At 40.6% G+C, this 26,115-nt stretch overlaps 1 protein-coding gene across 5 annotated transcripts in view; it reads right to left on the minus strand.

Moving 5' to 3' along the window:
* PLXNB2 (plexin B2) overlaps positions 1–26,115 on the minus strand; it is a 252,382-nt gene that overhangs the window by 38,528 nt on the left and 187,739 nt on the right. For all 5 annotated transcript variants that reach the window (XM_084206525.1, XM_084206521.1, XM_084206523.1 and 2 more), the window contains 7 exons: positions 25,820–25,922; positions 25,244–25,345; positions 19,633–19,725; positions 18,385–18,466; positions 13,039–13,211; positions 10,737–10,885; positions 7,717–7,825 (listed from right to left, as the gene is read on the minus strand). In XM_084206525.1, the coding sequence (XP_084062651.1) occupies positions 7,717–7,825; positions 10,737–10,885; positions 13,039–13,211; positions 18,385–18,466; positions 19,633–19,725; positions 25,244–25,345; positions 25,820–25,922 (811 nt within the window). The remainder of the gene's footprint in view (positions 1–7,716; positions 7,826–10,736; positions 10,886–13,038; positions 13,212–18,384; positions 18,467–19,632; positions 19,726–25,243; positions 25,346–25,819; positions 25,923–26,115) is intronic.

The following is a 26,115-nucleotide window of genomic DNA, read 5'->3' on the forward strand; positions in this document are numbered from 1 at the left end:
TAAACAGAACATTTGATAATGTGTCCTGTATGGAATTTGTAGCAGTCCTGTAATAATTCTTCTGGAAAACATCAGCCCTTGTGAGGACTTGGCAATACTTCATTTCTCATGGACACAGTAAAATTTAAACAACCCTGGGAAGGATGATTTAATCCTTGTTTTATAATTCCTTTAAGTGTAGAAAATAATTCAAACATATTTCAGTTTTTCTCTTATTTTTCTTGAAATGGAGGAATGTTTTTTCAGGTCTATACTTCTTTTGTCACCAGGAAAATATTGTTTATGTCTTCCAGGTAGTTTAATGTTTGAGCATAAACATTTTCTGTGATAACAGGCTACCTTGTTATGAGAGCTTTTTGATAGTCTAGTTTGAAAAAGCCTGTTCCAATGTCTGTCAGCTGTTCAGTGGCCTGGTTTTTGAAGAGTCTGGTAAGCCATTTCCCAGCAGAGGGACTTTGTGCCACCAGGACTCCCCACTGCCTTTCGTTCTCACGATCACGGCCTGTGTTTGTAGAAAGTGTATTTGCAGTTTTGATAAAACCTGTGCGAATCCACAGCTATGCTGTTCAGAATAAAATTCAATACAATTGTTCAGCTGGGAGTGATCTTCAATCACCAGGTGTAACTTGCTCCCTACTGCATGATTTATCCCGAAAAAATTATTTTATCTAAACAGGATTTCTTGCTTGTAGTTTCAACCAGAATGTAGCCTGTTTGCAATGGGAAATTTGAGCACTTTACACATAAATCTTCCTTAAATCATACCTAGATGTAATAATGTTGAGTTAAAGATCTCAAAGTCCACCTGCAATCCAACTTTTCCATCTTGTATCAGACTGCTGGGTAAGTATTCCTGAATTGATAAGTAGTTTTCCCAATGCTTTGATAACTGCAAGGCCATTATCCTTATTGGGAGGATAATAATGCTATAAATAGATTATCTCTTGTGCTTTTACACCTGTGGTTAGTACCCATCCTGTTGCTATGGTTTACCTGAAAGCAGTGGTTCTCTGCTCCAAGCAGTGAGACAACAACACTGGTACATTGCTTTTGGTACCTAATGTTCAAATAATGAGAGCTGTTTAGTAGCAAATTCATATTTTCTCTTTGTAATACCAATGCAAATGTGGCATTTACATTCCTGTGTGCCACTGTCTTATCCTTGCTTCATCAGCACAGAAGTACTGGGAAAAAACCCAAAGAAAAATATTGACAAAAAAAGCTCCAAAGCTCCAGCTGGCCCAAGTGTATATCTGACTTCGCCATTTTCCAGTGTCCTGTATTTTTCATCACAGCCAGAAATCTCTTCTTTGCTTTCTTTGTTTTTATCTTTTGCCCCTTACCTAAAAATCTGTTCACAGAAATGCTGTGTATTTTTCATTGTAGTTTCATGCTTTCTGTATGCTAGAGGGTAAATTATCTCCATGTCTGTTCCACTTATAATCACATTTAGACATGAACTTGCTTATTAGCAGTGTACATGCTGCTGCTCTTACACAGCTACTGTAGATGCTCTGAGCATTCACATTTAGTTCTTACATTTTTTATCCTGTTTATTAATCTACAATGAACTTTTAAATCTTTAATATTTTATGAGTAGCAATTAGTCTTTTTGCAGAGTTAGGAAGGTGATATCTTATTTCTTCAAAATTTTTTTACTTCTATTTTAGTAAAAAAATACCATTTGTAGTCAGAAAATTCTCAGAGAGCTCCTAGCATTTTAGATCTCTGTGGTCTGCTGGTGTCAAATCAAAGCCCATCTTTTACCTGGCTAGCAATGGGCTTATTCCTTTTTTCTTTCCTTTTTTTTTTTTTCCCCTGGTTTTTCACAATTTTCTTTGCAGTTAAAGATATTGAGGTGTACAAGAGAACCATTCCCCCAGCCTCTTTTTCGCTCACCCATCTTGCATCTGGGATTGGATTTTCCAGGCTGATTCATGCTCTTTTTCACTTGTTTTGTTTGCTCTGCAGCTTTCCTGGTTTGCACTGTCATGTCCAGCCAACTCACTTCTGGTCCCTTACAAACTATCCAAGAACAAGAAGAGTGCACACCCATGGAGCATCACCAAAGTTCTGCATGTCTTCTTTATCTGTTTTTTTCCATTTGTCTGTCATCAAGCACAACCTCATCTATACAGAGTTTCCTTTCCCAGAAGAATTCCTGGACATGACTCTGTAAATAAGGGATACTGTCTACTATGGTATCCATCTGTGGTAAGCAGTTTCTAGCCCATGAACTACACCACTGAGAAAAAACTGGTTGCCCTTTATCCTTCACTAAGGTAGAAAAGAGAGAAACAACAAACCACCAAGGATGCTACTGGTGGATCACAAGAGGGGCCAGAAATTCAAGAACAGTTGGACAGCAACAGAGGAGAGGAACCTAACAGAGATGCACAGAAACCTTGGCTTGAATTCTATGCTTCAGAGGGGGATGCTGGAAAAAACACAACTGTGCCAGATCACAAGCAGAGAGACAACTGGGAAGGGAAAAGAGGATGGTGTCAGAGTATGGCCCCGTGATGCTGAGAGGTGCCAGCTGCAGCACGAGGGGAAGCCAGCAACAGATGGAGGTGTTCAAACAGACATGATGGGCAGCAAATGGCAAAGCCACCTAAGCTCCTTTCTGTTGGCTCCTGGAGGCACTGACCTCCACTTGGGGCTTTGCCTTTGATGCAAGTGCACTTCTTCACAAGTAGCAATGGGCTCACGCAAGCAGAGAACAGGGATGCTGTTTCCAAGACCTGATGACAGTTCTCACAGATGTAGATAAGATTTTCACAAATGTACAGGCCATGTTGCTGTTGTGCCTTTATCACAGCCATCTTTCCTTCACAAGTAACTCTTCCCTCTCCTCATCTTGGTTCCAGCTGCAGTAAGTTCTGGCACTTGAAGAAGTAATTTTTTACCAAAATTATCTGCCTCACACTGAAAGCCAAATTATTCTGCCAACTCTTGCATGTTATGCACACAAAAATGAAAGGCATAGCCCGTGAAGTGCTGTAGACACCAGCCAGCTTCTTGGAGGTCAAAATGTCATTTCATGGACTATAAAGGTAACCACAGGAGCTAAATTAAACCTCTGTGTGGGCAACTCAAGCCATTAGGGTCTGTTCTTTCCCCCTCAACTTCCCTCCTTTCTCAGACTCAAGGGAGCCTGTTTCTTGTTTTTTCAGACAAGCCACCCACTCACAGGATATTCAACCAGAGAATTTCCACTGTGCATTCTTGGCAGTCTGGTGCTCACCGCAGTGGCTGACCTGACCCACCAGCTTCCCTCGGCACAGCATCCATAACACAAGTCAGTTCCTAGGTCTCTGCAACAGCAGAGAGATGAGGAAGTGAGCCCTGCCTTTCTGGGGCTGCTTTGTCCAAACCTTACACCACGTAAGCTGATCAAACGCTTCCAGGCACTCCAGGTGCCCAGGCAGAGCATTTGCCTGGCAATGTGCATTCTGCGTTGGCTGCTGGGGATGGCACACTTAAGCAAAGGGCTGGTATGTTAAACAACTTCTTCTTTGGACTGAAAGTAGCATCTTTTGATCATGAGGCAGACACCACACGATTTTCTGAAAAGACCACAGAGCTCTTCAGGTTTGATGGAGAAATGGAAGCATGCATGACTGAAAGTCTGCATTATCATACATCCAGTGTTTGCTGGCAGCTCTCAAGCAGAATCATGAGTACTTGATGGTGGGACATGTATTTAAAAGCATGGCTCAGAGGACAGAGAGTTAAGACTAATAACAGCCACATGAATAAGGGCCAACTTCACTAAAACTTCAGCTGTCCAGTTCTCCTGTCCCCCATGCGGACTGACACACAAACAAGATGTACTGCAAGACTTAAGAATAAAATAAGAACCTCTGGAAGCAATTCCAGACTTCTGTAGATGTGTGGTTTATCAGCATCAATCATAATGGCAACAAGCATGTAATTTTCCCCACAAAAAAACACCCAAAGCCCTCAGCCACAGTGTAAAAGGAATGTATTGAGACAATGACTCAGGGTGAAAAATCAAGGAGGGAGCTGAAACCCTCCACAAAAGCCTTGAGGTACTGATCTGGTGAGAACTTCCAGGGCCATTGCTTCAAAAGTCAAGAAGCAAAGCAGAGGATGGATGCATGTAAGAGGGAACTGCCACATTTGGGGGTAGATTAAAGAGGAAGAGTGCACCTTGTTAAATGTAACTGTCCTGTTCATTTCACATTCAAACTTCCAGTGTGGTGAATGTTCATGTTTGTTTTCAGGTCAGGCTCTAATTTATCCCCCCTTCTTCCTCTTTTTGGTTATTCATCTCATTTCGGTAAACAGACATCCTGGTTTACAAGAAGTAATTTTTTCCAAGTCAGTTCCTAAACTACCTTCAGCACCTCAGAAATGTATTACACTTTTGCAGAGTTCTACCTGTAATTTCACCATCTTAAATTTATTTGAGCTTTCTGAAAAGTCATTCTAACCTGCGCAGCCTAAAACTCACAAAATTGTTCCAACAAATGCTGGAGATGCCAGAACCAGCCACAAGCTCTTGTCCTTTGAGTCTAAAGAAGAGGGGTTCTGAGAAAAGACTCAGCACTCAGTATGGGATCAGCAAATCTGGGCCATACACATTGCAATAGCTTAACTCCTTCCTTTGAGACTGCTCCTCACTGCCATAGTAACAAGCAAATCAGATAAAGTTAACAACAAATGAGAAAGCAGGACTGGCCTTTAGCCATGTTACTGCTCCACCTGCTCAGAGACCAGCCAAGCTGTCAGTGCTCCAGATGTACTGCATAGCTGGATATTAAAATTTAGCAGAAGTTCATTTCTATTTCACTAAACAGGAGAAGGGTTATTGCCTGAGCCTGCTTATAGTGAAACAATAGAAATGTCAGCAGAGGATGGCTGGGTTATCAGAATTTAATTTCATTGGGACTGTACTTGAACTGAACTCAGGCTGGATAGAGAAATTGTGACGGGTAGGGAGACATAAAGCTTTCTTCTCCTGTTGTGCAGCAAATAGAGTATTTACTGTACAGCACAGACACTTCTGGACCAAGGCGTTTTTGTTAAGAAATAATTTTAAATTGAAACCGTGGCTTCCCTTTTAACTGGATTTTTGACCCATTTCATGAAGGTCTTGCACATTTGTCAGTTCTGAAATGCTCTGTGCTGGCAGACAGAAAAGAAGCACGAGTCTGAGCCCCAAGTTGTTCTGACTATTGATTCTCATCAATCCACCTTTAAAAATAAACCACACTGTTCAGACTGGCTATCAACTAGAGCCAAACAGTGCTACTTTTAGAATCATGGGATGGTTTGGAATGGAAGGGACCTTAAATGCTCACCTAGTCCCACACCTCTGCCAAGGACAGGGACACCTTTCCCTAGATCAGGTTGCTTGAAGCCCAACCTGGCTTGAACAGTTCCAATAATGGGGCAGATCCAGCTCTTCTGGGCAACTTCTTGTAGTGACTCACCACTCTCATCATATTAAAAATTCTTTCTTATACCAAATCTACTTGATAAGTGTTTTTGGTGGTAGGTACTAATCACATGTATGAGGCTGAGACAGTGGGGTATAAGGTGATACCTCTGGTATACACAGACACACCAGGATGAACATCTCCAGTGTCTCCTTGTGCACTTTTGCCCTGTCATGCCACACACTGCATTTAGAACAGTCACTGTTAAAGATGAAACTATTCTGCTTCAGGTGGCCAGAGCTCACAGTAAAAACAGGAGTAGTGACCAGCAGAAGGGTATCCATCCCATGTGCCAAAGAAACCGGGAAATACGTAAGAGAAAATTTATTTTAGGGGGGCTCTTGGAAAGAAGATTACTTTCTTTCCTTTATATATACTGAGTAGAAGAGGTTTTACACAAAGCATAGATTTTGCATGTCTGCTGAAAGAAGTCTGAAAAAAGCACTGAAACAAGAGTGCAGCTTTTAAGCCAACATTAGCTGATGCAAGTGTCTGCTCTGATTGTCTGTTCTCATGCCAAAACATTCGTACCACGCTTGTAGAGGTGCACATCAGTGTGACACCCCATACTGACTTCAGTCCTAGTCCAAAGTTGGCTTCATTTTCTTGTGGAATTAGGAGAAATGAAACTAGAAACCAATAACACCAGCTTTAAGGTGTGAATTGTATTATTTGTCAATGCTTTCCATATTGTAAGTAGGGTCCACATGGAAAGAGTCTTGCAGTAAATAAAAATGCTCTTTATCAGCAGTTGGCTTAGGCATCTGGTTTTTCAGTCATCTCAATGCAGGCAGAGACTGACACACAGAGAGTCTTGGACTTGCAGGAAAACATCCACCTAGTTAATGCTCCTGCACAGTCACTTCTCCCAGCCCCTCACTGATAGGCAATTTAGAGTCTTTCCCTGAAGTGGTCAAAAGCAGTGGCTCCTTATGTCCCTCACATGGGCTGAGCAGGGAATCACACCAAAACAAGTCCAAAGACAGGCTCCAAAGCCTACATGGTTCAGGTTTTGACCCACTCCATAACCTCACATATTTTCCATGAAAATCACAGGAAGATCTTTATACACAGAAGGACAGTAGAACTGGTGCAGAGCATACCCAACAGATTCATGTCAAAATCTCATGTAGGTCTTACTGTCATAGTCTCTGTCCTAGAGACCACAAACATACACATGGGAGACTATATCATTGTTTCTGGTTAAGATCATATCCTACATTTCCACAAAGGAGCATGTGACATATTCAAGCAAAAAGGGTACTGGATTTTTGCAGCAGTGTCACCAGAGAGAGGAGGTATTTGCTTGGAAAATACAGAAACCCCACCTCTAGCCTGTTTTGTGAAAACAAGAATATCTTCTTCTCAGTTAAATATCATTCTCAACTTATTCCACGGCTGACTCCTTTCCTTTACTTCTCACAAGACATCAAGAATTAATGAGACAGAAGTTTAAATAAGGGAGAAGATAAAAGCTTAGCACACAAGTTATATTTTATAGTTTTATAGGTGTAATTTTAAGTCTCAATATGGGGACTGATATTATTTAAACCTCTCAACTATCACATGATCTTATGAAATTTGAAGACCTCATAGATGCAGATAAAGCTACTTGCTGCAAAAACGAAAGGCTAGACCAGCTATAAGCTAGTGCCACGTTTAGAGCAAAGCAAATAACACAGAAATGAAATTCTCTTTCATAGTCACACTGAAAACAAAGCACATAAGTAATATGAACACACATCACGCTGTCTGTGGCTCTGCATGCCATACTTTTGAATGAAATAAATTATTAAAGAAATTAATGTACCTTCATTACTTATTCTTCAGCTGCTCTGCATCCATTCTTCTAATTAAGAAAATTGCCTAGACTAAATATCGTGATTAAAATAGTGCACCATGTATCTAGAGAATGCCTAATTTTTTGCAGTGCTTTTTTATTTAATAGTGATACTTCAGAGATATTATGTCACTGATGAATAAGTTTATTCCAGTTGCTTTTTTACTACATCTTTTTAACTTGGATGGCAAACAACATCATCCTATTTTGAGACTTTTAATCTATTGATCAGAATTGATTTTTGGTACACCTTTTGTATATAGAAATGCTGGAATTAAGTGTTTTCTAATATTTTTCAATGACAATGCTATTGATGAAACAGTAAGACAAACACAAACAATTCTGTGCTTAACATAACTGATGTCATACACGAAGTATAAAACGGGTCTCTGAAAAAAATGCACTTACCTGGTATGTAAACAATACTTCACTTGGTGATCTACCTAGCTTTCCATTGATGTCAACTTCAATTTGACCTTGTTGTGGTTCATTCATTGGTCCAACTTGACACACAATCCTAAAAAGAGAGAATGTTAGCTTATCTGTTAGAAGTAACAGCTGCAATACCAGTGCAATGTATGTGAGCTACCACACACGCTGCTAGCAGGAGCACCAACTTTGCCTTATCCTATGCTGAGTAATCCAGTGCTGCCTCAGATTCCCAGCAAAACCACCCAAGAATAGATTGCTTGTCTATCCAAGGGCTGGTAAAACTGAAACCTGAGCACTGCACACAGCCACTTCAGCAGTCTGTTAGTAAAAGTGCCTTCTCAGAAGGCTCAAATTCAGCCCCATAAGTCAGTTGAACCTCTGCAACCTGACACAAGATTTACTGTGGACTTTTTGATGTTAAAAAAAACCCAAAGGAGCCCCCCCCTCCTTGGTGCAAACATCAGACCATCAGCTATCTTATAATTTTGTGTCTTTTAACTGGTGATAATTTTGTTGTGCATCTTGCTACCTTTCAGCTTCAAACCTTTTCACACCTATGATCAAATCCCTTCAGAATTACTGTTCTCTGAAAATAAATCCACAGATAACACATGCAAAATCAGAGGTCAAGGAGCCCTGGCCATGAAAATGCTGCCTTAGAACTAACACTGCTGCTGAGTGATAGCTAGGATGTTTAAATTATAATTTCAAACAGGTAAACCACAGAATAATAGCATGAAAAGGCAATAAGGATTCAACACTCTTGAAAACTGGAACAAATGCTTAATGGAGAGGTGATAATACAGTTAGATAAAGATATAGTGCTCGTAGCCTGCTCAGTCAGTTTCATATAGGCCACACCCTGAGGATCACTGCTCATTTCTGTCACTCTCCCTCCAGGATTATTGCTATTCTTCCTTAAGCAGTGCATGGCTTCTTAAAAAAACCCCAAGAGGCAAAAACCCCCTCAATGACTCCAAATTACTGGGTATAATGTACTTAAATCAGGACTTATAATAAAAGGATTGTCAAGTCCCTCTGCAGATCACTCCAGACTTTTTTTCTGGGTACTGGCAAATGGACAAAATTCTCGGAATTCTTGCATGTCCTGGCATGTGTACGGCTGCCTGAGCCTGTTCCTCATCATCTCTCTACTGTATTCTTGGAAGTTGTATCTTCATGTCAGGCAGAAACAGGAAATGGTGCCTTTGGAGGAATTTTTACCATATGTCAAGCTAGGGAAAGCAGTCGGGGGCCGGGGCCGGGGGCTGTGGGGGAAACATCGTAGCAGGGATTTTAATTGGAAAAGTTCCCTCCCCTTCCCAGTGCTGGCATTGCCTCCCTTCCCCCACACTACTAATGGAAAACTACAAAGAATGACTTCTCCGAGGCCAACAATTAAATCACCCGAGCCAGAAAGCACCCTTAAGTGTTTTAAATCTTGCTGTGCATGGGGGGCACTGTCTCCTAAAAAGACTCGCTTGTAACTGCAGAAGGATGGGGGAGCAAGACAAGGCACTTCTAATTATTTTTAAAAATTCAATTTCATAAAAAGAAGTTAATTATAACAAAAAAGAACAGTGGAAGACAAATACAGAAAATTAAAGATATCTATTTGAAGATTTTGACAACTTCTTTTTTTAAGCTTCCCTAGCCAGGAACATCCTTCAAAACCCACTAATTTGTTGATAAATGACACGATGCAAGTTGCATTTGTTCTCACCCATTACTACATTGCCAGAACTTAGGAAACCAGTAATGTTGCTATGATACAAGGAACCAGTCATCTCAGTTCTGGCTCCTTTCCATGTATTTAAAAATATCAAAAAGCTTTAGAAAAAGCCAAGAGGATGGGGAAACTCTTGTAAGGCTATGTTGCAATTCAGTGTAGCATTTGCAAACACTGAAAATAGGGAATGGGGAAAGATGACTGGTTGGAAGCACATGTAAACGCAGGAGTGATGGCAATAAAATTGGGAAGCAGTAAGAAACAGCTATTCTTTACCTTCTTCAGTCCTAGAGGCCTGGGAAGCTTCTAAATGCCTGATCCACCCATTGACTAAAGCTAAATATTTTTCAAAAGCTAAAAAAAAATCACTTAGGTATCTTCAAAGTGACTTTCAAAACATGCCACAGGAACAGCAAAAAGTTACGGTCGGTCTTACAATTTAAATTATAGGAAGGAAAAGAAAGCCAAGGTTTCAACTGCAGCTTTCAAAAGTGAATGAAAGAAAAATCCATCATTACTCTTAATATTACTACTGAACCTTCCTGCAATGCTTTTCATCAGCTAATATCAAAAGGGTACTTCCCTCTTGAAATTAGAAGCTTGATATAATCTGTAGTAAACACCTAGACACCTACCTAGAAGAATTTAGGCATTCTGTTTTAATTTTTGGCACTGCTTAAGAGTGTGACAAGCAATGTGCAAAACATCTACCAACCTGCTTAGGCAATTCAACATCCATGGACTTGCTGGCTTAGAGATGAAACTTAGTCATCTACAGCTAAACCTAAGCTCTGGGCTCCCTCCCTCACCCCAGGCAAGAAACTCTGTGGCTGGACTAAATAGATTTAAGCTTCCTCTTGTTTTCCCTATTTTCCCATAAATCTTGTATGCTTGGCTTCACTGTGGTTCAGATTTATCAAAGTTTTAATGACTAGATGCACATGTAGAATGCCTTTAATTTAAAAACAAATAATCTTGATATATGTGCAGTAATAGTTTATGAAAGCTTTTCAATCAAGCAAGGAAGAAACCTCCATCAGGAGCAGGATGGTAGTACACCATTGTAAATTTGTTGCTGTATGATAATCTATAACAATATTAAATAAAGAGTCAGAAATGTTACTATGAAATATTGCATGTATATCATAGCAATAGTTATTTCTTCAAATGGTAACCTTTTGTAACCACAAGAAGATTATGTTTTCTTAAAAATGCACAGAGGTTCCTTTTTTCTTCTAAAATCTTGTGAAAAGCATCCATCAATTACCTTGTGGAAACAGAGTAGAACTCCTCTTTAAAAAGACATTCCTTGTCTGCCACTGTTATATCTTTTACATCTTCTGCCTTTATTCCCAAATTAGATCCCATTATGGTCAAAAGAATTCCACCACTTAGTGGTCCGGTTTTTGGCTCAATCTGTGTTTGCATAAGGGACATGAAAAAAAAAAAAGCAAAATTAAATACTGCAGTGACTATGTTGCTCTTCTATATTATTTAAAGCTACTTTGACTTACCATCATTTGAAATGCAGATGTTTCTTGTAGGACAAACAAAAAACATGCTAGGCAACTTTTTAATGTTAATTAATTATCTGTTAGCTCAGAACTAGTATTCAACAGCTGAAGATTTCATGTCGCCTGTGGCAGACTGTTATGTACAAAACTCTTGCCTGGTGTTTATTCTATTTTAAGTTTGCTTCCTCCACTGAAGTACTGTGATTTTGAAAAGCAAATGCATTCCACTCTTCTCACAATCCTTCCACAGAGCTTTTCCAGCATTCTGTTGTTGTGATTTTATGCCTTTAGGTTCACAGCAGGGCAGTGCACCTTCCTAACACACAGTGCTGCCCCACATAGCGTTTTCAAAAATTCCTCCAGTCCCTTGATTTTCCTTAGTGCATCTCATGGTAGGGTGCTGCAGCGTGGGCTGATGCTAACCAAGAAATTTGCAAATAAAATGAGGACAGAGAAGATCATGCAGTTGCAGTGGACTGCTCAGACTGGAATATGGCCCTAACAGGCACTTCAATTCAGAATATTTGTTGGGAGGCTGACCTGCTCTCCTACACAATGCCTGGAGCACCTTCAGCAAGACCTTATCAGGTCTTCAGCTTTGGAGAGCTGCAAGTTGGCCATCAAGAAGAGGGAGGTTGCACTTCAATGCCTGCTCCATCAAAATCAGTCTCCCAGGTCTGAGCAAGTCTGAGCACAGGGGTGTGGCTGCCTCTGCTGGCTGCCCAGCCACTGGCTGTCCATCTGCACTCAGCCCATAAACAAACTTGCTGAAAAGTTACTCAGCTGTTTGTCCAGCTCTTTCCAAGTGTGATGTATGAACATAACTAAATCTAAAGCTAATGTAAGGTCTGAAAACCTAAAATATTTTAGTACTTTTTTAAAATCCACAATAATGTAAAAACAGTATCCCAGGTGAAAACATTTTTTTTAGATTTTTCTTTTCCTTTTTCCTCAAATCATGGGCGCAGGTACTACACAAGTATTCTTCTCCACACATTCTGTCAAGCTGCTAGGGTATTCACCTTCCTTGTCAGACTTAAGCTGTTTAACAGCCATTTCTTCTTAGGTGTACCCTCATGGCCAGCCTTCCTCAGTGTAGTGCAGGTCTGCCAGTAGGCACATTGCACCTCTAACTGCACAGTCTCCAGGGATGCAGTGTCTCTACCAGTTTGAGCCACAGGTTTCAGACACAGTTCCTACTGAGTGAAACATCCCTGCTACAACTTTCAACCTGTGTCATACAGTTATCACATTTTGTGATGGCTTGGGATGTGTTCTCATCAACAGTGTTTCTGAGTTTCTAGTACAGATACTACTGCTGCAGCAATTTAGATTTGCCCAGTGGAAGCATGTATCACTCTTTTCTCAACAATTATGCCCATAAAAGCAGCATTTGGCTTGTTTCTGGAGAGCACATGGATTTATGACTTTCTTAGCCTGCTGATCCACCAACATGGACAGCAATCTTCCCTGACCCTTAGTGAATGCTCCAGCTGCAGAGTAAGTCAGGTGCACACTTGGCCTCTCTGATTTCTTACATTCAGTTCCTATAGCCTTGGATTTGATGCTGGTGTGGACTGAAAAATATCACTGACACCTGGAGAACACTTTGTGAGGCAGAAACAATCTGCTCCCTTATTAAATACTATTTAAAAATCTACCTTGAAGCCTGTAAAAGAACCTGCTATGTATTTGTAGTTCCAGGAACAGTGAACATCTCTTACAGACTCATTTCACGTAGAAAGGACTTCATGAGAGAAAAAAATCCATGCTAAGAATGCAAGAATCAAATGCCACGTTTTAAGCTTGCACTGCTACCCTGGCTTCTGATACAGCGAGGACAAGGCTTGAGGCTCAAATCCTCCATTCAGTCTCTTATTTTGAGTTTTTACAAATCTCTCACACACATCACTACTGACATTATTTCCTTTCAGCTATTTCAGAGGCTTACTTAACACCCCAGGAAAAAAAAACCTGCCTTTCAGTATGAGCTTGCTCGGCTGCTTTCTCCTGAAAAATATTATGTTGGTAGGGAGAGGAAAAAAGCAATCTTACACCAGTGATTTCTGGAGGAGGACACGTGTCGGTGGGGGCAGCACGGCAGAGCTTTTCATAAACGCACTTGCTGGGCTTGCCATCCTCCTCACACCACACACACTGGTACTCAGGCGGGGCAGCCAGGCACAGGCTGCAGTCGCTTCGTCCGTAGGAGCAGTTGTACAGAGTCACTGAAAGATGAACAGCAAACGTATTTAGATGTTTCTCTCTGTTTCAAGGATATTCAGTGTCCTTTAGGAAGGAAAAGTAACCCTGTGCATAAAGTTCAGTGGAGTCACGTGAGTAATATGTGCAGTCTGTACTTAACCCCTGAATGATGCTGAGAGAAAATTTTATTTTTTCTCTATGGAAAAACCTGACATTTACCCATGTGCAGAGTATGACTAGTCTGCAAATATATTTTTGTCACTCAGGCACTGTCAAAACATTCAAGTACAAACTCCTTACTTTGACTAACTTCAATAATGCGCACAATTATTTAAAGACTAATTTAAAAATCAGGTCCTCCTGGAGCATCCTGAGTCAGATATGGAAGGTATAGACTCTGCATGGTGTCAGTAGGGGTGGACATCAGCTGGCATGGGACCTCTGCCAGTTGCAGGATTAAAGGAAGAGAGCTGCCTTTGTAGGCTGTTCCCAGGACATTTGGGACTTTCCATAATCATCACTCATGCCTGAACCAAATAGAAAGTTAACACTTAATAAAATGTTAACCTTTGTTCAAGTTCATACCTCTGCGTTTCTTCATTCTTCTCTATTTTCTTGCTTTCGTTTTCCCTTTTGTCTTGAACTGTCATCCTGATGTACACCTTGTTCCTTTTGTAGTGGGGTTTAGTTCTAGCTTTTCTGAGCCAAGAAATCAAGCCTGATAGTTGTATCTCTCTAACTGATGAAGCAGAGACCAACTGTCCCAGACACTAAGCTTGTTTTGGGCCCCATCAGTCTCCAGCATGATGCACAGTCACTGACTCAAACTAATTTTCCCAAATAGATGCAAAGCCTTGAGACATATCTTGGTGGTTCAACACCATAAGGAGAGCCTGGGCTTACAAAAAAAACATATGGAGATGCACTTGAGAACAAGCCCAGAAGAAAACAGACTGAAAAGATACCACATGTTTCTCTAGGGAAAGTGAGCAAGTTGCCCAGATTACCCAGCATGGGAGTGCTGTGCCTCCCTGGACAGGTGGGATGATTATTGTAAAGAGGAAAACATCTTGCTGCCTGCTTTTCTGCTCCTTTTTCCTTTGCTTCTCTCCGCTTATTGCTGCTCTGTATTTCTGGCCACACAGCCTCTCACCCTCTGCCACTGAGGCTCTGCCACTCTTTGAATCTTGTAAATCAACTTAACTTAGCAGAACAGCAGAAAGCTTTTTAGGTTTCCTCCTGTGCTCTTTCAAGAGTTAAATGTGCTTGCAGATGGGAATGGGGTATACAAGACAGAGTCTCAACATCTTCCCCTTCCCCTTCCCTTCATTAAGTCCAAGAAACAGTAGCCTTACTGCCACTGAATTCTTTTCAAAGAGGTTTATACTTCAAGATGCAGGAAAAAAAGGAAAGTAAACAGATGTGGACAAAAGTAAATCCTTTTGAGATGCATATAGTAAGAGCCATTAAAAGCATCTATTTAAAACAAGCTTTCACTCTCAGAGGAGCAGGGCTCTACAAAGGACACTGGCAAAACCATCCTCCAGTCAGTAACATTTCAATACACTTGCTATCTTCCTAGATAACAGCAGCCACAGTAGCTCTTGAAATCTATTTCCAAGAGACTACCATGTCAGATTTCTAGTGAAATGAAAAGTAAAATGAGAATGCTAGTTTTCCATTATTTTTTCAGCAGTGGCCCTATTCTCCTGCTAGGCATGAACAGTATTGCAGATGCCCAAATCTTGGCTAGCCTCTGCCACTTGCAGGAGAACACGTAGTCCCATACAGGCAGTTTTTCTCTAAAGGCTGTATGGTTAAACCTCTCAGCATTCAGTTTCACAGCTAGTGTTTAAGATAATAACAGGGTTTTTTCTTTCCCTTACAATGAAGAGTTAATGCAATGATGCAGCCTGATTTTAACCCTTTCTTACCTATAGTCAGTATATCCACTTGATTTCAAGTAGCTTTACAAGCACAAAATCAGCTGAAGAAATATTAGAGGTGCATGCAAAACTGAGGGACTTTGGCATTTGTAAAAATGAATCAATGAGAAAGAGCATCCATTTGATTCAATGTCTATCTTGAACTTCCAAGGAACTGATGAGCACAAAGCAGGAGTAGCATCATTTGCTTCATAAACTGAGCACATCAGTGTGGAAGGCATTGAGCAACAAACAAAAACCAAGTAATATTTCCTGCAGTTTGTGTGTCAGTTATCCTCTTTACGTTGTTTTGTGGATATAGTGCTGGGGAAAAGCACCAGACTGACAAGCCATGTATGCTGCTGTTTGCTTTGTGGACAATGGCAAGGACAAGTTTCCTTGCTGGGAATCGTTTTTATAGGAAGCAGATTGTTTTCTTATTCCAGCACTCTGAAAGACTGCTACTGCACAGACACTTGACAGGAAATAGTGCTGAGCAAATCTTCCCCATGGCTTCCCAAACCTTGCATTTCCCACCCAGACAACCACATGGCCACCAGGTACAGCATGGGAATATGTTTACTGAATTACTTTATTGTCCTTCATTGGCTGGACAGGGATTCTTGTTCCACCCCTCGGTAAACAATGTCAATGTCAGCACTGCAAAGTCTTGAGCAACATCCAGTTGCTCAAATGCAATGAAGAAAGCCACGGCCTCAAAGCATTAACTGCTCCCCTTGTTCACTGATCAGCTCATTATTTGTACCAGCAGCAAGCTACTCATTAGATTCAGACTCTTATCCATCACCTTGAGATACCAGCTGTGATATCATCGATAAAAGGACAAAGGATAAAAGGGATATATTGGATTTCACACTGTTCAGAACCCCCGATGGCTCGAGATGTAAAAATGCTATCATAACTTAGTATTCACTAAGTGTCACACAAAGAAAGGGTTCTTTCACTGGCAGGTTCAAAGGTGCTTCTCAGCAGCAGCCGTATACCCAAAGCCAATTCTTTTCAAGATGCATAAAAACAGATTACGTTCTGGATTTCATATGGCAAGGGAGTCTGAAAGTCAGAAAGAATTTGGATTTTAAAAAATCTCTTTTATATTAAAAAGAGACATCTGTTGATAATTTTTCAAGTCCCCTCTTGGAAGTGTTCTATATTTCGATTTGAATGCTAACATTTCTTTAATAGTTTAGCTACTTTTCTGGTTTGTTTTGTTTTTAATGTTTTTTCCTGACTTGGAAAAAAGATGTTGGGAATATTTTGTCAAAATTCTGCAGTTTTAAACATGACAGCCTCTGGAATGGAAATTAAGACAGTCTGAGATTGTAACATGACCTCCCTATAAAATTCATGCCAGGTCCTCTTTTAAGTCTTTTAACACTGCACACAGAACCATAAGGAAAATCTTCTAAAAACATAGTTCATGCTGCCAATATGAAAGGGAATAAATTTAAATATTGTACAGTTGGAAAAATGGTCTGAAGATTTATTCTGCAGAGGAGATTTCTTGGGGTAGCAGTATTTTCCTGATGCTGTCCCATCATGCAAGTAACAAGAGGGTTGCCTCATAGCTTTGGCAATATTCTGCTTAAAATGTCAGTCCAAAACATGTAAGGCAGGTCCTAGATACTGCTCCATTGATTTTAAGGGAGCTTTCTTACCTCAGGACTAGGCTTCATTGCTTCATTATTGTATGTTGAAAAGAAATGAAATTTATATTCATAAAGAGACTTTTATCAGAGATCGAGTCTTTGTGCTATAATTTTAAATTTATTTTTTAATAGAAATGAATGAATAGATAATGAGCTGAAAACACTCTGAATGTTTTTGTGTTTTCTTGATTGCCAGCTAACATAGGGACTGCAGAACCTGTCTGAACAGAGACACAGCTAAGAAATGAGATTTCAGGTAAAGTCTATGTGAGTGGCTGTGACAAGGATCCTCTTTCTGCTGTTTGACGGGAGAAGTTCATTGAGGGAAAGGTCATTGAAAGAAAAAAATCAAAATGCTTAAGTGTTTAATTTTCATACTTAAGTATGAACTGGGAAGCTTTGCTATTAGGATTGCACTTCAGAGCAAAACCAATCTTGAAAATTATAGAATCATAAAATCAGAATACTCTGGGTTGGAAGACATTTAAAGGTCACCTAGTCCAAATCTCTGCAATGATCAGGGACATCTTCACCTAGATCAAGTGATTTTTGAGGTTGTCCTGTGTACAGCCAGCAGTTGCACTTGATGATCCTTGTGGGTTCCTTCCAACTCAGGATATTCTGTAACTCTGTGATTCCCCACAGAGGCTCATCCAGCCTGAACCTCAATGTTTCCAGGTATGGGGCATCTACCATCTTTCTGGTATCCACAACACAGCCCTGTATTAGCTGCTGTGAAGAAAACTAACTCTACCGCAGCTGAAACGAGCACAGCAACCTGTGCCGGCCTCCCTTTAAAAAAGCTTCTTCCTTATATCTAGTATAAATCTACCCTCTTTCAGGGTAAACCATTACCCCTTGTTCTATCACAACAGTCCCTGCAAAAAAGTTTCTCCTTATCCTTTTCATAAATGACCTTTAAGTACTGAAAAATTGCAATAAGGTTTCCCTGCAACCTCTTCTCCAGGCTGAACAACTCCAGCTCTCTCAGCCTTTCCCCACAGGAGAGGTGCTCCAGCCCTATGATGGCCCTTCCTGCTCTGTACCCATTCCAGCAGGTCCAGGATGTCCTTCCCATGTGGCAGGCCCCGAGCTGGAGCAGCACTGCAGTGGGTGCCATGAGAGTGGGGCAGAGGGAGGGAATCCCCTCGCTCAGCCTGCTGCCCACGCTGCTTCTGACCCAGCCCAGGATACGGCTGAGCTTTCTGGGCTGCACCAACCATTGCTGGGTCCAGCTTGTCCTGTAGGACTGCTCTCAATCCCTTCATATTCCAGCTTGCATTTGTGTTTGGGATGACCCCAGCCATGTGCAGGGCCCTGCATGTGGCTTTGCTGACCCTCACGAGGTTTGCACAGGTCCAGCTCCACGCCCAGCAAAGTCCCCCTGGATGCCATCCCTTCTCTGCAGCATGTCCCTGCGCCACAGCTCGGCCCCTGGCAAACTTGCTGACAACACACATGCATTACTTTAACATGAATAACTATTGTTTCACCTTAATCAGTAAAACCTACAAACATTCTTATTAACAAGACTGCAAATTATGAAGGAATTGATTTCTGCTTACTGTAATTAATCTCCCTTTAATCCCATATTTCATACTTACCCATCAGTTTGCTGTCAATCTTGACCTTATCTGTTTTTATGGATAAGTTAAGTTGTAGGGTCTCATTTGCACTATAGGAAAACTAGAAAAGACGACATAATAGAGATATTTATATCTTCATTTGGCAAGGTTAATTTAGTGCATTTTCTATGATTCTCAATAATCAGACCTGTGAAGGTTTTTAGAAACTCTCCCAAGCCTTATGGCCTTTTTTCATCTTGGGCAGATACATTTATAGAAAAATGCTTTAATGAACCTAATCCTTCACAATCAGAATTTTCAAGTACCAAGAGACAGCAATATCTGAATACTTGCTTTTCATTAATTTAATTTACATTTGCTTATAAGTATCAAAGCAGCAAAAGTGCTGTTCAGAGGCAGTAAGTATAGCTGCTGACCCTGCTGAGTTCTCCCTTCCCACACCATCTGGCCCCATTACTTCTGTGGGCACAGCAGACTCGCACCACATGGAGGGGAAATCTCTTGCATCTTTTACAGTGCAGCCTCCTCATTTTACAGCCAAATCACAAGGTTCACATGCTCCAAGACATGAGCTTCTGCTCGTGCTGAAAGAGCAGCAATGACAATTGTTGGGAAACAAGAAGAACAAATAAAAATACAGACGCTTGATAAAGCAAATGCTTTGTGCTAGGCACAGATGATGCATAAATGCTCATTAATTCTCAAAACTAGTTAGTGGGCTTGTAAGATATAAAGTCAGCGTAACATTTGTGAGTCAAACTTGGAGCTTCGAAAATAGACAATTTTTAAAATATTATTTCCTTTTGCAATAAAACAAGCAAGTGTGAAAGAAGCATAACTACTAGGTAGCCAAGCAACAGCATATTGTTACCATTCTTACCATTCCCATTTTACAGATACAAAATGGGAAAGATAATGAATTGGAATGTGGAGAGGGAGAGCACTGAAATTCCTGCATTTTATCCTCAATGCTTTCACTAGATTGCATAAAAAGTGAAGAATAAAACAGTAGTGGTCATTCCATGGGTAACACAGGTAGAGAAATCAGGGAGAAAGATTGAGGGCTTTGAGGGGGGGCTTCAGGAGCCCTGAGCCAAAACTGTAGCCTTTGACTACTACTGCCAAAGGAGAATCTCCATCAGAGGTGACTTTCTTTTCTGAGGGAAACACATATTACCTGTGTAATTCTGGACACATGTGGCTACTGGAACAGTTTAGAAGTAGAACTGAGCATATTTGGTAGGTGAATCATATTTTCACATTTACCTCTTTACTCACGAATGAAAATTTTCCTTCATCTGACTCATCAACAGAAGCTTCAAATTCAAATTGGCTGTTTCCAACCACAAATTTTTTACCCTAAGGATGAGAAAATTTCAGTTTAGAATTTGTATAGCATCACCAAGCATAGTAAAATATCACCATGCGATATCTTGTTCAGCACTGGAAGTAATCAAACCCAAATGGAGAAGGCTAACTGGTTACAGTCATCTTCTAAAGCAATGCTAGAGAGAAGCTGAGCCAGAGCAATCTGTGACTTTGCTGCACTCCTCCAACATTCATTCGTGGTAGGCACACCAAGAAGTTCAAGGAAAGTAAGATCATATATAGCACTCTGTTTTAGGGAGCAGTAAGAAAAAGCCGAGAGATGTGAGTACTGGATGGCTTCGCACATCAGATGTGTTATTAACAGAGCTGTGTGAGTTCTGCCCTTAAAGGTTTTCTCTGTAGGGATGCTGGGCAGAGTTTGCCATGCAAGAGTTGCATGGGAAACTGGAATGAGCATCTCTCAGCTCTTGCTGCCTTTCTCCTGCCTTACCGTGACTCCAGCTGTATTTTCACAGGACAGGCTTCAATGGCAGCACTAATTTAAGGGTGTTACTACCTCCTAGACATCTTCCCCGCTCTTCTCCCTAGATCCTAAATCTATTGATTCCTGTCTTAAGTCTGTAGCACATATTGACTTCCACTGCACTGACAAAACTCTCAGCTCGGCTGCTCTGTGATTCAAAGAACTTGGCTGGCTAAAAACCTCATCCCATGACATTGTTTCTGTCCTGGGTCATTCTCCTGCCCATAGGACAGACATGCAAAGAGCTTTGCCAGAAGAATACTAGAGAGAAGTGAGTAGCAAGGATATTTTCATACACTAATGTTGGTAAAGAATTATGAAATCACAGCTCACGTGGCGACAAGACCTTCACCTTTACAAAATCACAAAATGGTTTGTGTTTGAAGGCACCTTCAAAGACCATCTAGTCCAACAATCCTGACATAGGCAGGGACATCTTTCCCTAGACCAGGTTGTTTGAAGCCCCATACAACCTGGCTTTGAACATTTCTAGGGACGGGATACACACAAGGTTCTTGAGCAACCTGTTCCAGTCTCTCACCATCCTCATTGCAAAAGATTTCTTCCTTATCTCTCTAAAACTACCCTTTCTCACTTTAAAAAATGTTGCCCCTTTCTCTGACCCTACAAGCCCTGGTAAAATGTCTCTCTCCATCTTTCTTTATAAGTTCTTTTTATACATTGAAAGTCCACAAAAATGTCTCTCAGGAGCCTCCTCCAGGCTGAAACACCTCAACTCTGTCAGCTTTTCTTCACAGGAGATGAACTCCAGCTCTCACCTTCTCTCTGATCATTTCCATGTCTCTTCTCTGGACCCATTCCAACAGGTCCAAATCTTTCTTGTACTGGAAACCCCAAAGCTGGATGCTATACTCCAGCTGAAGTTTCAGGACAGTGGACAACAGAAAGATAGATCACCTCCCTTGACCTGTTGGCCACACTTCTTTTGATGCAGCCCAGAACACATGGTTTTGGACTGCAAGTGCACATTGCCAGCTCACATCTAATGTTTCATTCTCAAGTCCTTCTCCACAAGGCTACTCTCAATCCATTCAACCCCCACTCTGCATTGACCCAGGTGCAGAACCTTCTCACTGGCCTTGCTGAACTTCTTGAGAACTTCACCGTGGATGTAAAGAACTAGTCCCTGGTTTTGACCAGAGCCATCTGAGTCTGGAGTGCACCCAGCAAAAACACAGTGGTTACTTGATTCCTCTTTTCTGCTCCAAAGGTTAAGTACATTGTCTCCTGCTATCATCTAAGCCTTGTGTATGAGCATCTTATGATTTTTATTTGTAGCAACTTCTTCAGTGTTGGAAACACAGGTACCTTCTGGTACCTAGGTTTTATCTAATTAATCTGGTACACTAGGTTTATCTAATTAATGCAGTGGAAAGCTTTCCTACTGCACCTTCACTGTGACAGGTTGGGCAGTGCACATGAGCGCACCAAGGTTTGGGGCTGAGGAGGACAGCGTGTATCTGGACAACTAACCATATAAAGGTTAAAACAGACTTGAGGCTCTGGGTGGTTATTTTATGGAAGAAAACAAACCTTTTTCTTTTTCCTTCTTGGAAGCTACATATAGAAAATAAGCTACGGCCGGAGCTCTGAAAAGCCTTGTCTGAAAATTTACAGCCCACCCTGCCTTACAAAAAACATATACATAGTCCAGGTTTTAAACCATCTCCTTACAATTATTTTTTATAGGAATGCTTCCTTGTTTTCCTTGCCCCACACATTTTAATACAACATATTTTTCAATAGTGTTCAAATTCTGCTGCTCCTGTGTAAGGCTTTCCCACATGCTTAACAGCAGGCTCTGGGACAGGAGGAGAGCTGTGGTGTGTGTGACAGCTGATACCTGGAGTGCATTGAAATCAGGAGCTGCTTACCAGGCTCTTGAGCAGAAGGCAGCAGAGCTCACAGTCAGTAGTTTGGGGGCAAGAGATGTGTAGCAAGCACTAGGAAGCAGGTTACACATCAGACACACATGACAAAGACAAATCCAAATGGGAAATTACTATTAACGAAAATCTTTGGCGGGCTAATAAGGTTATCTTGATGCTGGTACATCTGTCTCTCCTACTGTGCCAATCTTTCAAGGACTCAGCTGGAGAATGCCTCTCAGAAATTGCATGCAATATGACTGATCAGTACCAGACTTCCCTCCCTCTGCCTGTCCTGGATGGCGCTACTCCCACAAGAATGACAACAGCTCGGATTTCTCTCTCCTTCCTACTGAAATTCTTTCAGAGGAAGAAGGGGCAGAACAGTCAACAGCTCCTCCTCTTCTAGGCTATTTCCCTCCAGTGGAAGCTATCATGAGGAGACTTATTCTTTGTACTTTAAGCATTTACAAGTTTAGAAGAGCATACAAAATGTGTGAGTTTATACTTCCACCCTCAGTGGATGTATAGCAGTTTCTGTATTTCCAGTATAGAAATAATTCTTGATATAGTCCAGCAACAGCAGTTTTTAAAGCCATTTACCTGTCCTACTCATTAAGTAAGCCCTTTAATGTTCATCTCCACCTAGAGATGAAGATTCTTATATGCACAATGTTGGACAGTGCACTTAGTCCCCCATGGCAAGGCTGGGTGTGCAACGCCCCTTTAAGAAAATCACAGATTAAACCAAGATAATAGAACCAGCAGTTCAAAGTGACATCACAATATTAATTTTCTGCTTTTTCTAAGCAAGAATTTAGGCAAGGAAAACAGGAGGAAAATGGATATACCAACGTCCTAACCAATAAAGACCTTAAATGTGCTCATGGCTGCATGACTGCTAGCTTCAAAGATGCTGTAATGCCCAGCATATCCTGTGGCAAAATTGTTCCACATGAGAAGCCAAATGCTATTTAGCATTTGGGCTGTGGGCCAATCCCTACAAAATATCCATCCATGGCTTCTCCTGAGCCACCCTGTTTTCCATGAAATGTTTACCAAAGGCTGAGTGTAAGTTATGCCCTTCATTCAAATGAACTTTCAGTCATCAAAGTTACTTCCACAAGCATGAGTGCCTCTGTGATTATAACTATTTCATGCCTTATTTGTCTATTATCACATGTATTAAAGGCTGTGTATACAGCTGTAGTCACTGTGTGTGTTTGTTGAAGTCCTGTCACTAAAGGCATTCTTGTTTTGACTTAAAAACGCACCTCTGTACCAGGATATATGGAGCTGACCCCATGACAGAGATGACATTTTCACATTGCTCCCACCCAAGAAAAATTACTCTGACATCATTTGACACTCACTGCTCTCCAGCATCTTTCTAGTTTTGTGCATTCACCTTGGCTTCCTGCAGAGACTTGAACTGCTCGTAAGCCTTCCCAGTTCCAAGTTAAATAAATACATTCTGTAGGCAAACTGTTAAACGTTGCTACCCATGACAAAGCATCAAATCCACAGGATGTGTCTTTGCATTTGTTAAATGAAATTGATATCTCACGGAATTAAAAAACCCCAGCAGCCTTTTCTCCATTCCCTTTTTCTTACTAGTGGTTCAGAAAGATTAAAGTGCTTATTCATAGAATAATAAACTAGATGAAGTAGTTTTTGCATTCCTGCTGCTGTTTCTCCTTGGAGGACAAGGGTCCACCAGAAGTCAAATTCAGCACATCTAGATTATGCATCTGCCCTGAATTTCTCTAGAGAGAGAAAGGGATCTTCCAATTATAACAAGGGAGCAGGAAACAATTTTCCTCTTGGGCAGAAAAACAGCTCTTGCCAATGTTAAGCAAAAGAAATACAAGTATAATCTCCAGAATACTTTTCAATTAGCTGTGGGTGTAGGAGAGGTGTTGTATACCAAATGTTGCACACAGCCAGATGTCCTACCAGGGACCAGTTCTGGCATCTTGGAGAACAGACCAAATTCACCAAATTTGCATTTCACTGTCTGCATATTTTTTAAGGTCTTCAAACAAAAATGTTTATTTTTGAACATATGTTTTTATAGCACAGTTTTCATATATGTCTATAGTAGTGACACACATCATGGTCTTTACATGGTGCTTGCAGGTTGCTTTATGCACCTCTCTGAATACCCTTCTTATATTGCTACTCTTCAGGCCTGTTGACCCTTTTCCATCCCTTGGCATGAGCAGCCAAGGTGATAGAAGGAATTTAGAAGCTATACAGCACTCCAGTTTGAAAAAGGAAAAAAAAAAGCCCTCAAAAAGAAGAGCTTCCCATGATAGATGACCAGCAGTAAAAGAAATCGATGTACTCCCCAGTGCATCTATCATCAATTCCCATTTACACAAAGACAACACAGAAACAAAGAGTAGAAACTGATAACAGTACTTGAGCTATCACCTAAAAATGGTTTTAAAGCTTCATTTTCATCCCACTAACAATAACATTCTATGCATTGTCTAGACTATAACGCAATTAAAACCCTGGGGTCTATCTGACTTAGAGACTTTATAATTTATTTTCTGGAAGCAAGTACTAAGAAAGAGAAGCCTTTGCTATGGGTGAGAAAATACCTGATCTTCTGGCTTGACGGTCACACACACATACACACACACACACAAAAGTGAAAGACGATATCCAAACTAAGAAACATTTAATGTTTAATGAGTGCATTTTTGTGTTTGAAGGTGAAAACTTTAAAAAAATTAAGCACACTGAGTGATGTCATTCTAGAACAATAGCAACAAAACCCACTAAGTATTTAATTAGAAAAAGATGTGAAACATTCACAATTCCTACAGATCCTCTCATTTCATTACATGAAAAATAATTGTCCATTGTTTTAACAGGTCCAGCTTACATTCTTTAAAATGCCCCCTCCATTTTAATATTTAGAGTATTTTTTCCAGCTGTGATTCTCTCTTGGTGATGACCGTACCACAGTAACCAATATTATATCAAACCTGAATGTGCAGCCCTTTTCTTTCTTTAAATTACAAGCAGGATATCCAAGGCACATGAACCAATAGTTTGGTTTAGGGGAGTGGATTCAGTACAAGAGGCATTCAAATGACAGCTAGTATTGAATTAATCTGCTTACCTGATAATAATCTAGATGTTTTCCCTCAAAATACACGGTTGTTTGGTACTCCATAGGTATTATTGAAGGGTCAGGGTTTAGAAACTGTGGGCATTCTTCTTCCTGGGGAGAGAAACATTTTATATGTTATTACAAATAAAAAGTCTTATCACAACAAGCTCCAATGGCCTTTGGACAATAGAATGATTGTTCTGAAGAACTTCATGCTTAAAATACAGTGACAGATTTGATTACACCCTTTCAAATTAGACATGCTAAAAATGACTGCAGCGTATGTCAAAGCTGTGGGTGATTATCTCTCCCTGCCTTGAAATCTCGTTCCTCCCATTGAAACAAAATAGTAAAAGGCACAGAAATATCCTTTCAGGAGTTATTCAGTCTCACTGCCCCGCCTCAATCACACCCTTAAATTCCCACCCCCACACTGTCACTAAAAAAAACCCACCTTACACTTCTGGAGTTAACTTTAGAATCATTTTCAAATTTCTAATTCAACCAACTGATATGAGAGATCCAGCAAATAAAATATTGAAGTGTTCTAATAAAAAACCTAATACCCTTATTTTTAAACATTACCATATTTTGTTTAATCACATCTTGTACTGAAGAGGACTCTTCACAGATATGTCTCTTCCAGTCCCACTGGCAATTCCATCTATTGCTTGCACAGGAATAGCATCTACAAATATAACATGGTAGTCATGACAAATTGTCAGGCTTTTTCCCCCACTGACAAGAAAAGTAAACGAAATTCCATATATATTCATAGAGGGTAGATCAGTCTGTTAGAGTGTCCTTACTATATTAAGATCAAAACTTCACAAGAACAGTTCAAGAACCCCAAAAAGCTATTTTATCCCTTAAATAAATAT

This window comes from Fringilla coelebs (assembly GCF_963513975.1).
Source record: "Fringilla coelebs genome assembly, chromosome: 5".
Lineage (NCBI taxonomy): Eukaryota > Metazoa > Chordata > Aves > Passeriformes > Fringillidae > Fringilla > Fringilla coelebs.